Here is a 15612-nt window from a genome sequence, read left to right on the forward strand (position 1 = left end):
ACAGGACTATACTAAAGCAGCTGGCAGCAGAAGACTGTTGTCCCAATGGAGTATGAGCAGCTGGCATCATGTACTGCAACCAGGGAGTGGTCGGGGAAACCACACACCTCTCTATACATCCCAATCCTGGTGGCGCGGGGGAAGGGGGCTCAGAGGAGAAGAATGGGACACTGTGGCCATGCACTGGGCCTAGTGTTGTGGCCATGCATAGGGAGCCCAGACGAGCTCCTCCCACCCCTGCTGTTCCAGTAGGTATTAGCATGTGGGACTACTGTTGCTTTGGCATTTCCCCTTCAGAAGGATCTTGCTAGTTTTTATTCTGATATACTGTCAAAATCTGCCTCAGCAATGCAAGCAACAGAAGAGAAAAGGAGATATTTAACAATTTACAAGGCAGCCAAATATGCATGGAATCTCATGGGTCAAAAGAGAAATCCACTTTTCTAGCCCAAAGGCTTTCTCCCTGCCAAATTTCAAAGACGTATTGTAAACAATTGAGGCACTACAGAACCTCTAAAAAGGATGCAATAATCTCTTATAATGGAAAGTGTTAGGCAACCTAAACTTAAGGGTTGCTACCAGCTTCTCCCATACTACTACTTTAAGTCCTGAACATTACTGAAGCTACAAGATACGTAAGGGAGTGTGTTACAACAGGCTAAGCTGAAACAGATTTTTCAAGGGAGGCTGAGGGATAGTTTTCCTCACTGCCTCCATAAAACCAGTGAAGTGGGACGCACACACAGACTGAGCTTTTCTGACATGTTTGGCTTTCTTCTGCTGCTGCAGACCTTTTTTCCCCCAATGTGATCCTCATGTTGAAATGAAGGAGCTCAGAACAATAGCATTGGCTCTGATATGGAATCTTTTGTCCTATTTTATTTTTTTATCCAAGGTTTGACAATCTTAGAAACTGTTCCTTCCTGTTTTTTTAATTTACCAAATGGAATGCTACCACAAAAATCTGTCCTTAAGCAGGTTACAATATAAATTCTTTACCTGTATAGTGGGCATACAAATGCTCTCTTATGCTATAGTACAGAGTCAAAAAGATTAACTAAAGCAAAAATACCTATAAATTGGGCTGAAAAGCTGTTTGAATTCATAGGGTCTATTCATAGTTCACATTTATGAATGTCTACTGATAAAAAAAGCTAGTTTTAGATGTAACATCAGAAGCATAAGCATCCCTGTAGCATAAGGCTCATGAGGTCTATCTAACAACTCACTATGAGGTAGTTTTTGCCACCTTACTCACTCAGTTGTGTTTTAAGGGAGAAAAGCCAAGACTCCATGAAGTCCACTAGACACTATTCTATTTCCAATCTATTTTCTATGAAAGATGCTCAGGTACTATGTTAAGAATGAACAGTACAAAACCCTAGGAAAGATAAATCTAATAAAAGTTTACTCCTAACCAAGTAAAGATGGCAGAATCTGACCTTATGTGATTACAAATGTGTAGTTATTTTGTGCTACTTGTATTTGGGACAACATCTACCAACATTAATCAAGAATTTCAGGAACTTTGTACTGTACATGTGTCATAACCATAAGGGTAGCCTAAAATTCCTCCTTACCTGTAAAGGGTTAAGAAGCTCAAATAACCTGGTTGGCACCTGACCAAAGGAACCAATGGGGACAAAAGATATTTTCAAATCTGGGCAGGGGAAAGAGAGGGTTTGTTTTGGGTTCTTTGTTTCTGTGATTGTTCTCTCTTGGGACAGAGAGGCCAGACAGAAATCCATCTTCTCCAACCCATCCGAATCCAAGTCTCCAATATTGCAACAAGTATAGGTAAGCCAGACAAGGCAGATTAGGTTATCTTTTGTTTTATGTGAATTTTCCCTGTGTTAAGAGGGAAGTTTATTCCTGTTTTCTGTAACTTTAACGCTTTCCCCAGAGGGGGATCCTCTGTGTTTTGAATCTGAATACCCTGTAAAGTATTTTCCATCCTGATTTTAAAGAGATGATTTTTACCCTTTTTTTTTTTTTTAATAAAATCCTTCTTTTAAGAACCTGACTCATTTTTCCATTGTTCCAAGATCCAGGGGTTTAGGTCTTTGATCATTTTGTAACCAATTGGTTAGGATATTATTCTCAAGCCTCCCCAGGAAAGGGGGTGTGTAAGGCTTGGGGGGATATTTTGGGGAAGACGTCTCTTCCCGTCTCTTTGTCAAGTGGTCTCTTCCCGATTCTTTGTTAAATCGCTGGGTGGTGGCAGCGTACCAGGTTTTAACCTAAGCTGGTAGAAATAAGCTTAGGGGGCTTTCATGCGGGTCCCCACATCTGTACCCTAGAGTTCAGAGTGGGGAAGGAACCTTGACAACATGAAATAGTGGTTTCAGTTCCAGTCATTTGTCTGGAAGGAAAAGAAAGAATAAAATAATGAAGTGTGTACTGCAGCTGAGAAAAAGGTAAGTTATGCAGTTCTTTACCCATTACATATTCAGAGCAAGTCGTATGGGCTAAAAATGGAAAGAAATTTGCGCTGCTGATTTAAAGAAGATTATGGGGCCACCAAGTTCTTGTCCACTCAGGATGCTGCTTGCTGACAGACTCAGCCCAATCACGCCCATGTAACTATCAATCAAAGGCAAGAAGACAGTGAGCAACTCAGCAAACTTTACAATTAAAAGGCAGGAGTCCAAGAATTTATCTGCTTAAGAACTCCTCAATCCAAAATCCCATTTTATATATTGCTTTATTTTCACTGAGCTTAATGATAGCAATTTTACCTCAACTTCTGCCTGTTGTCTTGCTAGAGTGATGTTAAATATATCCAGGGACTTTTCAAATTCCTAGAAAGTAAGAGAAAAAAAATACAATATTAACTGCTCAGGTAATAAAAATGATACATGATTCATATATTTAACAAAGTCTGTTATTGTTTTATTCAGTGACTGTATGCTCCAACTTTCTGTACTGTTTGCCCCAAACCATCTGTAGTGCAAAGTAGCATATTCTCAATTAATGAGCAATTGAAGCATTTTTCCTTATTTACGATATATTTATTTCACGAACATAGCATTTTTAGTAAGATCTATCTGCATAATTTTATCTTTACTGTTTTTAATTTACTTACCAGCACTGTCATTTGAAGATACATCCTATCTAGATTCCTATTCCAGGGCACAAGACATAGTAGTCCAACATACTGGTTATTTCTGCATGCCTTACATATTACCCTCTGAAGACATGATTAGTATAAATACTTCACTGTCATCTCCAACTGTTAGTTCCATTCCACCTTACCTTTAAATGGTCTAGACTTTTAATAACTTATATAACCTAATAAATAGTAATACCAGGGTAATCAATTATTTTTGTCAAGGTCCAAATTTCTTGGTCAAGGTAAGTCAAGAATCCAGAGAAAATAATAAAAAAATAATAAGTAAATAAAGAGATTTTGGAGTCCATTCGAAAGCATCTGGCAGTCCAGATTTGACCCAGGGTCTACCTATTGACTACCCCTACTAATACTTGAGATGATCCCTACACGATAAATTCATCTATTAATGATGCTACCTTCTGAAAACAATCACAGTGTACATTTTTATAGTGTCTTTCAGCCAAAAGTATTACAAAACGACAAAAATGGATGTATAGAGCTCTCAACTGGCAATTGCAGCCAAATGGTATGGACTACCATGAGCCATGAAGAAAGGTTAAAAAAACAAAACTGGAAAATCCCCATTCAAAAGGACTATGTGATTTACAGGGTTTGTAGCTCAACTGAGCTCAAGAGATATTTAAATCTGGGTGAATTTTGAAACTGGTTTGTGCAAAAATTGTATTTTGGAATGAAACCATTTGACAAGTAGAGAACTCCTAGGTTGGAGAGTAGTGAAGGAGAAAAAGATGAATATAACTGTCAGGAAAAATAAGATTATTTTAAGGGGAACATGGCCTCCAACTGGTTTCTACTCTTGACACACCCTTACAGAATTAACATTACAATGCAATTGTCATTTAAAGGATATATTTTACTAACAAGAAATGCAATAAAAGAACCATTTTTATATGGGTTTTTTTAGATGAAAGCTAACCTAACACTCAAATTAAAAGCTGGATACACTTTGTAATGGACTCTGTTAAAAATTAACACACAAGTGACCTAATAAATCTAGTTATTTTAAGTAGATCTTTTTTACACTTGACATCAGGTGAGGAAAATATTGGCTGGAAGAAAGACAGCTCACGGCACTATTTCAACATCATCTTCAAAACAAGTTTCATAGTACACTCTTTCTAAAATAGAAGATAAATTTTTATCTAAGTCAATTATCTTTTTAAAACTAACAGAGTAACTAAATCACTTGTCTTTGTGCCTCAATTGTATCAGCTCATGTTCTCTCACCTCTCATTCCAAGAAGTTAACAGAATATGACTTATGGTTGCATAATGATCCATTCAGCTTCAAGGGACATAGCGACAGCACAGTTGCCTGATGTTGATCTTTACTATGCTTATGTTTGTGCATGTACTTCATGAGATAGTTACTGCACTGAGCTCAAATTAAGCTCTATGGCAACATCACAACAGAAGGCAGAACATCACTGTGGGTAAAGGAGTAGAGTACATACAGGTAGGCGACTTAACTTTTCATTTGTTTAATTGTGTGGGTTTGTGTCAGGTATGTCATAAGTATACAGTAACTTTAACTGCTTCCAAACTAAATTATTTATTAATTTCCGATATATTTTTCTAAAAGCTTATGAAGGGACAGGAGGACTATGCAAGCTAGAGATGGCAGTGCTGCTTACATAATATTGTATCACATCAATAGTTGCATATGCACCATTATGCATCTTCTCCTCTGTAAAGTAACATGACAGAAAAAAGTAGCTTCTGATAAAGGCTGTGCACACATCCAGCCCCAATCAGACATTTAAATGCATGGTTGTAAATTTTCAATTACAATGTGAATCAGCAGCTAAATATGACTAACTCCAGTTTTTGTTTTTTAAGACAACCCATTACAACAGACCTATTCACGACCCAGCTCCTCTACTAATTTTATGTAAAGACATTTAAAAAAAAAAAACTGTCAACAATGAAAAGTAGCACTGCTATGGCCTAATTTCAGCCTAATTTCAAAAATATAAGAGAAACCAGACAACACTACACAGAAAATTGAAAGGACAAAGATATTGACTGGATTTCCCTACTAATTGGTCTAGCCACCACCCCTCAAAACCTAGGAATCACCAAGCATCTCCATAATTTATACTGCACCATAGGCACGAATAGTGCTTTACAGATACAGAAAATGGCAAATTCTCTAAATTACCATCTAAATTACACAAATAAAACACACAGAGGCAACACACAGTTAGCAGGAGTGGCAGAGAAGAGGTAAGATATATTACTTAATTTTATTTATATATAAATATATATAGTGCAACGGGTTAAAAAAAAAGAAAAAAGATCAGTTCATGGAAAACAGGTGCATCAATGGCTACTAAGCTAACGTGGTCAGGGATGCAACCCCATGCTTGAGATGACTCTAAACTTCTGAATGCCAGAAGACAGAGGTGGATCTTCCCAAAATTGTTCTGTTCTCTATACCTCCCCTGAGCTCTGTTATTGACTACTTCTGGCGACAGGATACTGGGCTAAATGGACTACTGCTCTGACCCAGTATGGCAGTTCTTACATAAAATGCTAATAACTATACTCTTATGCTTTGTTATATAGTGCATAGGTCTTTCAACACAATCCAAGCATTTCATTTTTGAAGGCAAGAACCAGAGGAAAACACCACTAATTTTCTTCACTCTAATCATTAAGGACTCAGTCTATAACCCTTACTCAATGTAATTAGTACCACTGTACTACTTACAAGGCATATTACTAGTCAATTTGAATAAGGTTGCAATATCAGGCCTTTAGTAAGTTTTACTGAATTTTACTACTGAATTTCTGACCATCTGTGTCTGACCATTTATATCTAAGATATTTCTAAGTTTTGGTGCTCAATATCAAATGGAAAATGCTAACCTCTAACAATTTTATGATCTCTTCACTTGGGTTCTTTGATGTTATCTTCATTTTATACATCTCTTTGTAGTTCTTCACTTGTTTTCTATGGTGTCGAATGTGTTCCCATGACCACATATTAAGCTTGGGTTGAACATTTACTTCCAGAATACCATTAATAATGTATTTCCACCTAATGCAAAAACAAATTAAAGTGTTTGTTATATACCAGTAAAAGTTAAAAGCACTTCTTTCCACATTCCACACTGACCCATCTCCAAATAGAACCAAGTTGCTCAAGGGCGTAACACCTTGTCAAATACCAATACTCTGGTCCATCAGAAGGGTATCACTTAAAGGTTACAGTTTTTTTCTCAGAGGTTAATAGGTTGCTTTGTCCTAATCCTTTGAAGTACAAGTGTTTTCTGCAAACCTGTGGGGAGCTTTTGAAAAAAGTGCATGCTACTTTATCTTCACCGCCACGCAAAAGATCTAAGTATTTATAGCTAACGGTAGTATTCTTCAACTAATGACCTCCACAGCCACACTGGAGTTTCATCCACAATCAGAGTATAGATACCAGACAGAATGCTATCAAATTCAGAAGTTTCTAGAAATGTGCTGCTCAAGACAACAATTGCAAGATTTGAGTAAGTATGCTGTATTTACTGTATCCTAGTCTCGCAACAATTCACTTTTTTTAAAAAAACTATAAAGTACTAAAAACCAGAGCACAGTTGCACAAACTCTTAAACTCACAGGCAGAAGAGAGTGAGTGTGGATCTACACAGGATAGTATACTCAGAATGACAGCTGCAGTACTGTAAATCCTCTTTAACCATATCCTAGCTACCTAAAAGTGAGTTCTGTCTCCTGGGGTTTACAGTTGGCCTTGACATATAGCAAGGAAAGCAGTTTGCATGAATTCATTTTGGTTTGTGGATGTGTACATGTCCATTATAACATCAGGTATCCATTCAGATCAGTTCCTCCCTTGTAAGCTAAAAATATATTGAAATGGACAAGAATCAGTGTATTGTCAGGTTTCAGAGTAGCAGCCATGTTAGTCTGTATCTGCAAAAAGAGAAGTAGTACTTGTGGCACCTTAGAAACTAACAAATTTATTTGAGCATAAGCTTTCGTGAGCTACAGCTCACTTCATCCGATGAAGTATTGTCAGCATTATCAGTTTCATGGAAACTGCAATGGTAACAGATAAAAACTTGTAGTGTGATGCACTGTTAAAATCACGATACACTCCAAGATGCCACAAGCTAACTTGGTGGGGGAAAGGATAGAGAGAGTGTAGGGGGAGAAGTAGATCTACAAAATGTATAAAGTAAAACTCAGATAAGCAAAAATTTCTGTGGGGAATTTATGCAACACACTCATTTAAAGAGGAAAACTATCATCAGAAAATTATTTCAAGTAAACAATTTATAAAAATTTATTTAAAAGCTTTTAAGAGATTTTACCACTTCTTGGCATTGTTGTGCAAAGGAACATCGGGTCTGTACTTCCGGTATGGCAGATTCCGGGTCATCATATCAATAGACTCAAGGAGCTCCATAACACTGAAGTACTATACAAAATATACCAAGTCAAAATGTTATAATTTGCAAAAAGACAGAAACACAATATAAACCAAAATGTCTCCAAAGCAGAATTGTTTAAGGTCAAGTACACTATAGGGTTCAAAGAGGTCTAATTTGGTAGGTTCCTTTTAATAGAACATTTCCTTTCAGTAACTTTTTATGCTATTTATTATTTCTGAAAAACTCAGAAGAAGTTCCAGACTAATAAATCCACTGATATTTTTATTGAATCAAACAACTGAATCTCACAAAAGAAATGTTACCTGTGGTTTATTGAACTCAATGGCTATATCCTGTAAATTTACATCTAAGTTCATTTTTGGTGAAGAAAAGTCAAAATCAGATCGAGGATTCATACGGAGTTTGGCTTTAGCGGAAATTGGACGGAATACTAGAAAATAAAATTTTAGAAAAAAACGTGAATTAAAAGAAACTGAAATGTGAAAACAAGTAAGTTATTTAATACAGTCTAATATTCACGCAAGATAGACTCCACTGAAAGTTACATCATGCCACTCACTTGAAACACCACATTTCAGAACATAAGGATTGTATTACGGCAACTTAAATATATTGTACTCAATTTGAACTGAGCCAAACCCCAAACCAGTCGACATTTGAAAGGGAATTTATTTACAAAATTCTCCTCAACAGAATCACAAGTCAGGAATTTCAAGAAGTAATCTCAATTTGCAGGAAAACTTAAATTTTATTTGCCTCTTATGATGCCGAGTTCTCTATTGCATTAGGAACATCATTCAACCATAATATTTATTTCACTACACCAATTATTACCATATGACAAGTACTATTCTCTCGAATTTTTACTCGTGATCTCAATTTGCACCAATATATTATAGACACAAAGCTATTCATTGCTTTGAGTATGGTGTATCTGCACGGACATTAATTTCACTAAATCTTCAGTTCAGCAAATTGAAAGTGTCAGCAAATTATGAAGAAAATGAAATACTGACAACTGATGAAAATAAACTTTGGTAAACTCTTTCATATTCTGTCAGCTGTACTTAAAGGGATGAACACACATGATAGACTTAGATTTGAAGCTTAAGGTGTGAGTACAAGTAAACATCTACATCATATTGACACAGGATCCAGGGAAGTACTAAGGAGGAGCAGTAGAAAACTAATAGCTGTCTAAATATTCAGGGCAGGTTTCTATTCATTACGTGGCTCCCGATTCTGCAAGCTGCATCTGCATAGATGGAATGAGGCACCTTTGTGGATACAATTGCATACTTGGGACCTTAATGAAGGTTCCAGGATAACAGCATTAAAAATGTGAATGCCAACATCCAACTATTGTACACAGAATCCAATTAATTTATTAATCTTGTCATTTGACAGTGACCTGCAAATCTCTTCACAAAATTCCTTCATAACATGTTGCCTACTCCTCATTTAAATTGGCAGTTGGGGGCATCCAAACACATTTTACAGTAAGATTTGTAGGTTACTTTTTAAAAGCCATGTTTGGGGTAAGACTTTTTATCCATTCCTGTATGTAGTCTTAGATGTTGATTACTTGCAGCTAAAACTGAGATATAATACATACCTGTATGTATACTAAAGATAATTTCCTCCCCTTCAATGGAATTTTTCTAAGACTGCTTATATTACACAGAGTCCAAAGCCAAAAAAGCTATCATGTACAGCCATTTCTGCTACATTTGATTCTGGAGAAGATGTCTTCTGTACATCTTCACTCTCTAGATCTAATCAAGGAAGAGGCATCTGAGCAATGGATTTGCCCTAGTCCCATTATAGGAGGTGGGGTAAAAGGATCAGAACTGATACACAGATCCAATATCACCCTTTGCTGCTTCTCTGTGTCTTGACAACTGAGCCCTTAATCGGTATCAAGTATCAGGGGGTAGCCTTGTTTTTGTGGATACAGACTAACACGAAGTCCGGTGGCACCTTAAAGACTAACCATGGTTTCTATACAAGAACCAGGTCTCTGGGAACTGGTGTTACAGCTGGATCCGTCATCACAACCAGGTGCTTCTTAGCTCTACTGCCAGGTAATGATCCTCTACTTTGTTCTGATGCAACAGGAGCCAAGGAAGTTCTTGTTTGTGGAATGGCTCAGATTTCTGATCCATAAGTTTTGGGTCTTTTCCAATAAACTTATGACATTTAGTCTTGTCCACAAATTCATTTGTCACCAAAGCTGGTCTATGCCCTTTCTCATAGCCAACCATACTGTCCAATTGCAAGGTTAAGCTGCAAGTGCCTCCCAAAGGAGTAAGGCTTGTAACCTGTTCTGTCTCTCCATTTGTACTCTCAGGATAAACGTGCTACAGATGAAACAGCTGCAGGGTGAATGTCCTTCTCTGAGGGAGGTAAGAGAGCATGTTTGTGCATCCAACACTGGAAAAAGCAAAGAGCAAAAGGCGCAGCATTTGAAGCCTAGTTATCTGATCTTCAGATCCACCATGAGATCTTAGTCCAGAGCCGAAGCTTATCAATGCTACACAATTTATAATAAAAACTAATTTACTAAGCTATTAAAACCCTATACTAAGTAACTGCATAACAGTAACTATTTAAAAAACAATAGGAAGTTATCTAAAAAACAGAATTTTGAAACTACCTTGGCACTATCTAAAAGGCACTATCTGGACCCAAGGTCCAGAGTGATGCCTAATCCATCACAGTTGGCAAGTGGAAGGAACTGAGATGGCTGGAGTTTTACAGATGGCTCCCTTTTACAGCCAACAGGAAGGGGCACGTGAGCATTCCAACAGGCACCGCTAGTCAGGTTCCAACATCTGAGTTGCACACAGCTGGTGCAGCTCATGAGCGGGAATATGCAGAAGCCACTCAAAAAAGAGAATTTAGAGTATTCAGAGAAACAACCATCTCCTTTGTTATTCTAAATGCCTACAGTAAGCAGAGATTGTATACATCATACAGTTTCAAGCAGTTTTCTGAGGATATCTATGACATAAGCATAAGGCACCAGGACTCAACACAAGTAACTTTGATTGATAAATAACAACAGAAAATTATTCCATTTTTGTACAGTGTATTATTTCCTTTTGGAAGGTAGTTATACATTCAAAATGATATACTTTCATGGCAGTATCAAATAATCTATAACAACATATGCTAAACATCCCTGTACAGTTAAAATATAGTTGTTACGGTCATGCCGTTGTGATTGCCAAGAAGCACCAAAAAAATTTAAACCATAGCAAAATGTTAAATGAATGGAGTATAAGTTTCAAAACCCCGTGAGAACACTTTCAAGAAAGAAACCTAAGCAGAGAGCTGAAAGATTTGCCATTCTTTAAGACAGACTGCATGGCTGCTCTGGAATATCTACAACCAAAACAAAAAGTAAACTTGTATTTTCGAAGGATTATTGCCATGACAGACCATAACAGCACTAAATGCTTCGCAATGTAGCATTTACAGTCAGGGCTAGCTTTAAGATTTTGGAGAAGACAAGCAAGATGATTATTAGGATTACTTTCAACACCAATACCAGCCTCATCTGCTGTAGAATTGCTGCCCACCTGTTTGAGTAGTTTTCAACATCTGAAGATTTTTTAAAATGATAATTCTTCAAAAGCATCTGTTGGAGGGTTGTATATGCACATACTGGTGAATTTTAGGTTATTTTCTTTACCTTCTCTCCAAGTCTACAGAATCCAGAGTGAAGAATGATATTAACACTCAAAATGGCCACCCCCATACCCTCATAGACTTCAAGGTCAGAAGGGACCATCATGATCATCTAGTCTGACCTCCTGCATATTGCAGGCCACAGAACCTCACCCTCCCACTCCTATTATAGACCCGTAACCTCTGGCAGAGTTACTGAAGTCCTCAAATCCTGGTTTAAAGACTTCAAGTTACAGAGAATTCATCATTTACACTAGTTTAAACCTGCAAGTGACCCACGCCCCAGGCTGCAGGAGGAGGTGAAAAACGCCCATGGTCTCTGCCAAACTGACCCGAGGGGAAATTCCTTCCTGACCCCAAATGTGATGATCAGTTAGATCCTGAGCATGTGGGCAAGACCCACCAGGCAGAAACCTGGAAAAGAATTCTCTGTCTTACTCAGAGCCCTCCCCATCTAGTGTCCTGTCTCCAGCCATTGGGGATTTTTGCTACAGACAGTTTTGTCATCCCATCCCCTCCGTAAACTTATCAAGCTCAGTCTTGAAGCCAGTTAAGCTTTTGCCCCCGCTGCTCCCCTTGGGAGGCTGCTCCAGAACTTCACTCCTCTGACGGTTAGAAACCTTCACCTAATTTCAAACCTAAAGTTGTTGTTGTCTCTCTCCCTGGTATTTATTCCTTTATACAGAGTATAATTATCATTTATACAGAGTAATCATATCTCCCCTCAGCCTTCTATTGGTTAGGCTAAACTCTGAGTCTCTCATAAGATAGGTTTTCCATTCCTCAGATCATTCTAGTAGCCTCTCTCTGCACCTGTTCCAGTTTGAATTAATCCTTCTTAAACATGGGAAACCAGCATTGCACACAGTATTCCAGATGTCTCACCAGTGCCTTGTATAATGGTACTAACACTTCACTGTCTCTACTGGAAATACCTCACTCGATGTATCCTAGGACTGTATTAGCCTTTTGCACAGGCTCATAGTCATGCTGTGATCAACCTATATACCCAGGTATCTCTCTTTCTCTGTCACTTCCAACTGGTGAGTCTCCAGCTTATAGCAAAAATTCTTGTTGTTAGTCCCTAAATGCATGACATTGCATTTTGCACTATTAATTTTCATCCCTTTTCTATTACTCCAGTTTACAACGTCATCCAGATTCTTGTCTGTTATTCCAGTCCTCCTCTGTATTGGCAATACCTCCCAACTTTGTGTCACCCACAAATTTTATTAGCGTACACCGACTTTTTGTGCCAAGATCAACAATAAAAATGTTAAATAAGATCAGCCCCAATACCAATCCGAGGAACTCCACTAGTAACCTCCCACCAGCTTGACCTTTCACCTTTCAGTATGACCCATTGTAGTCTCCCCTTTAACCAGTTCCTTATCCACCTTTTACTTCTCATATTAATCCTCATTTCCAATTTAACTAATAATCTCCCACGTGGAACTGTACCAAATGAACTTACTTACTGAACTCACCTGACATTTCTTTCAAACTTAAAAATATACAGGACATCAGCCATGGAAATACAATAAGATAAAGGAGAATATGTAACATTAACTAACCTAAAAGTTTATGAGTATCTGTCTCCTCTTGTTCCCTCATTTTCTCTACCTTGTTTTCCAACTCTATCATTTTCTTCCTCCTCCCTTCCATCTGACCATTTTCCTTATTCTTCTTTCCCTTTTAGCTCATCAATCTTCTCTCCTCTTCCTTTTTGAAATCCTTCCATTTCTCTCCTCTAACTAAATTATTTTTGACTCACCTCTGTTGTTCTCTTCCACATACTGTATTGTTCCTTTTCTATTTGCTCCTCTTTACACTTGATTTCTGCCCTCTTTGATCCTTCTATATTTCACAACTTCTTCTCCTTCCCCTATCCACATTGTCAAGGTTTCTCATGATGACTCCTTTCTACTCTTACATGGGTTCATCCTTCCTCTCTCTCATAGGGTCTCTCCTGTCTTCCTCCATTTGTGAGGGGTTATTGTAAAGTATCCCAGTTATTTGCTATCTGCAAGGGATACATCCAGAAGCCCAGTGTCCAGTACTGCGGTACTTCTAAGTTCCACAAAGAAAGACATGGAACTTGGCTGTAGTAGTCCCCACAACATCATGACCGTCCATCCCTACCTGGCTTTACTACTTCTGAAGGTGTGGGGGATTAAGGGGGTCAGGTTCCTTGATCCTTTGGCTTCTCTGATGTGCAGCAAGGGAGCTCAGAGCTCCACCACTACTGCTAGGGATTGCCCTGATAATTCCACAGAGAGGCGAACAGTCTGAAAAAAGTTCACAACAGGCCTTAAAGCTGTTGGAAACTACCTGAGTAGTCCCTCTTCCAGCCTCAGAACCCAGGGGAACCCATAGTTGCAGGCCTCACAGACCAGTCCTGGGTGACTGTAAAAGAACAAGGTGTAGGAACAACTGAATAAGCTACAAACTGGAACTTTTGTGGAGAGTGGGGGAGACACAATGAAGCTTTTCACCTTGATGACCCTGTAACCAGTTAAGATTATAACTGCAATTGTTTTGAATACTAAAAATAGCCAAAAGTATTGTTGACATTTAGAAGTTACAAAAATTGACAATTCACATTTGCAGGCTCCAAAGGCAGACCTTGCCTTTGGTTGTATTCTTCCTTCCGCAAATTTACCATGAGCATACCTCTCAGTAAGACAATGTACGAAAAAGCAAATTTTGTGCAACAGACTAACTGTGGGATTCACTCCTTTACAATTAGTGATGCTCCTCAAAATGAAGTACAAAAGAAAAATATGAACATGAGATCACAGTACAAATAATAGAACAATGCATTTTTACTGACTGACACTTATGGGTGGCTGCTACTGTACCTTTTTTCAAAAAAAATAAAACACCCTCAATACAATTTAGTTAACACTAAAACTATTAGTCCAGCATCATACAGAGCTGTATTTTCTTCATTTAAGTGTTTATTATTACTGTTAAAGCTTTTGTTATTTTAAAATTCAGTTCATCTGTTATATGAACAACAAGGAATGGTAACATTAAATGTATGGTTTATAATTGCTATCTATTTTAGTTCTTAAGCAAAAACATTTCTATAGAATAAATTTACATGCTGTAATGCCTATGGCAAATGTAAAGACACAAATATAACATAGTCCTCTATTGCAGAAAGAAATTAATCAGTGTTTTGGAAGAGAGGTGTGATATGTTCTTTAAGTTCTTAAATAAAAGTAAAACTTTCATTTAAAAATAAAGTACTTTTAAAATAAAAGTGAAATAGTCTGTTAAGTATTGAAAGTACAGAAAGTGAAAGAAACACTTACCAAAATCATAACCTTCTGGAATCATGTTGTGGCAGGCAACTCCATGCTTTAAATTATTCTATTTTAAAAAAAAATAAAGTTTGAGAGCTTCATTTTCACGTCAAGACAAACACTTTTATATAACAAAGAATAAAATATTTTTTTAAATGTGTTAAGAAGAAATAGTATCTCTGAAACCAGAATATATTTTAAAACAAGTCTGTCTGCCCTCAATTTAAATCTATAAAATCCTTCCATTAAGGACATAAGATTTTAACAACCATGTAATGAGTGAACAACCATCACCACTCCATCATACAGAATGCACTGGTAATTTTGAGTGACTTGGGATAGACAGAAGAATAAGTTATACCACAACATATTTGTGGTATGCTAATCTAACATTCAGTATTCTTCCAATAGAATAGTTACTAACATACAACCCAACCCTGCAAATAGCAAAACTGCCTGTGATTTTAATCAGAGCAGAACTGGATCTCTAATGAATAGGAACTATATTGAACATTTCACATCATGAAACATGGAAGTACAGGATACACTATGTCACCTTTGACTTACCAAAGATTCATCGTAACCTCCATGGTAGAACATCACTGACTTCACATTCCAGTAAGCAAAAAAGTTATCGAGACGTACAAGCTGAAAATAAAACCGAATGCTTATGAAGTCAAATACACTGTGATCTCTTTCAGTACTTTCCATTATTTTTAGTTTTTTCATGGATATTAAAATGGCCAAATGCTCCACAAACAGACATACACACTCTCTCTCTCCAGTTTTGATTACACAGAAATAGATGATCTCTTTTACCTAGCAAAAACATAAACCCACAGGAGCTGGCTCCTACTCCAGTAATGTTTTGTTATAATGATAGCATTCACTGCCTATATTTTACCTTATAGAACAACTTGGAAGCTTCATCATGTAAACATGGATTCCAATTTTGATCTGAGGTCTGAAAAGGAAAAAAGGTCTAGACTTAGTACAATCAAATCAGAGTCAAACAGATCACACAACAAAAGAAAATACACTATGGGCCTAACTCAACACCCACTGAAGTT

The 15612-nt window shown here is 37.4% G+C and overlaps 1 protein-coding gene across 5 annotated transcripts in view; it reads right to left on the reverse strand.

Moving 5' to 3' along the window:
* The window catches only part of VPS13A (vacuolar protein sorting 13 homolog A), a 259919-nt gene that overhangs the window by 209578 nt on the left and 34729 nt on the right, over positions 1-15612 (reverse strand). For all 5 annotated transcript variants that reach the window (XM_073345105.1, XM_073345103.1, XM_073345104.1 and 2 more), the window contains exons 8-14: positions 15447-15506; positions 15110-15190; positions 14552-14609; positions 7841-7968; positions 7458-7564; positions 6004-6175; positions 2739-2801 (exon numbers count right to left, since the gene is read on the reverse strand). In XM_073345105.1, the coding sequence (XP_073201206.1) occupies positions 2739-2801; positions 6004-6175; positions 7458-7564; positions 7841-7968; positions 14552-14609; positions 15110-15190; positions 15447-15506 (669 nt within the window). The remainder of the gene's footprint in view (positions 1-2738; positions 2802-6003; positions 6176-7457; positions 7565-7840; positions 7969-14551; positions 14610-15109; positions 15191-15446; positions 15507-15612) is intronic.

Source organism: Lepidochelys kempii, chromosome 5 (genome assembly GCF_965140265.1).
Source record: "Lepidochelys kempii isolate rLepKem1 chromosome 5, rLepKem1.hap2, whole genome shotgun sequence".
Lineage (NCBI taxonomy): Eukaryota > Metazoa > Chordata > Testudines > Cheloniidae > Lepidochelys > Lepidochelys kempii.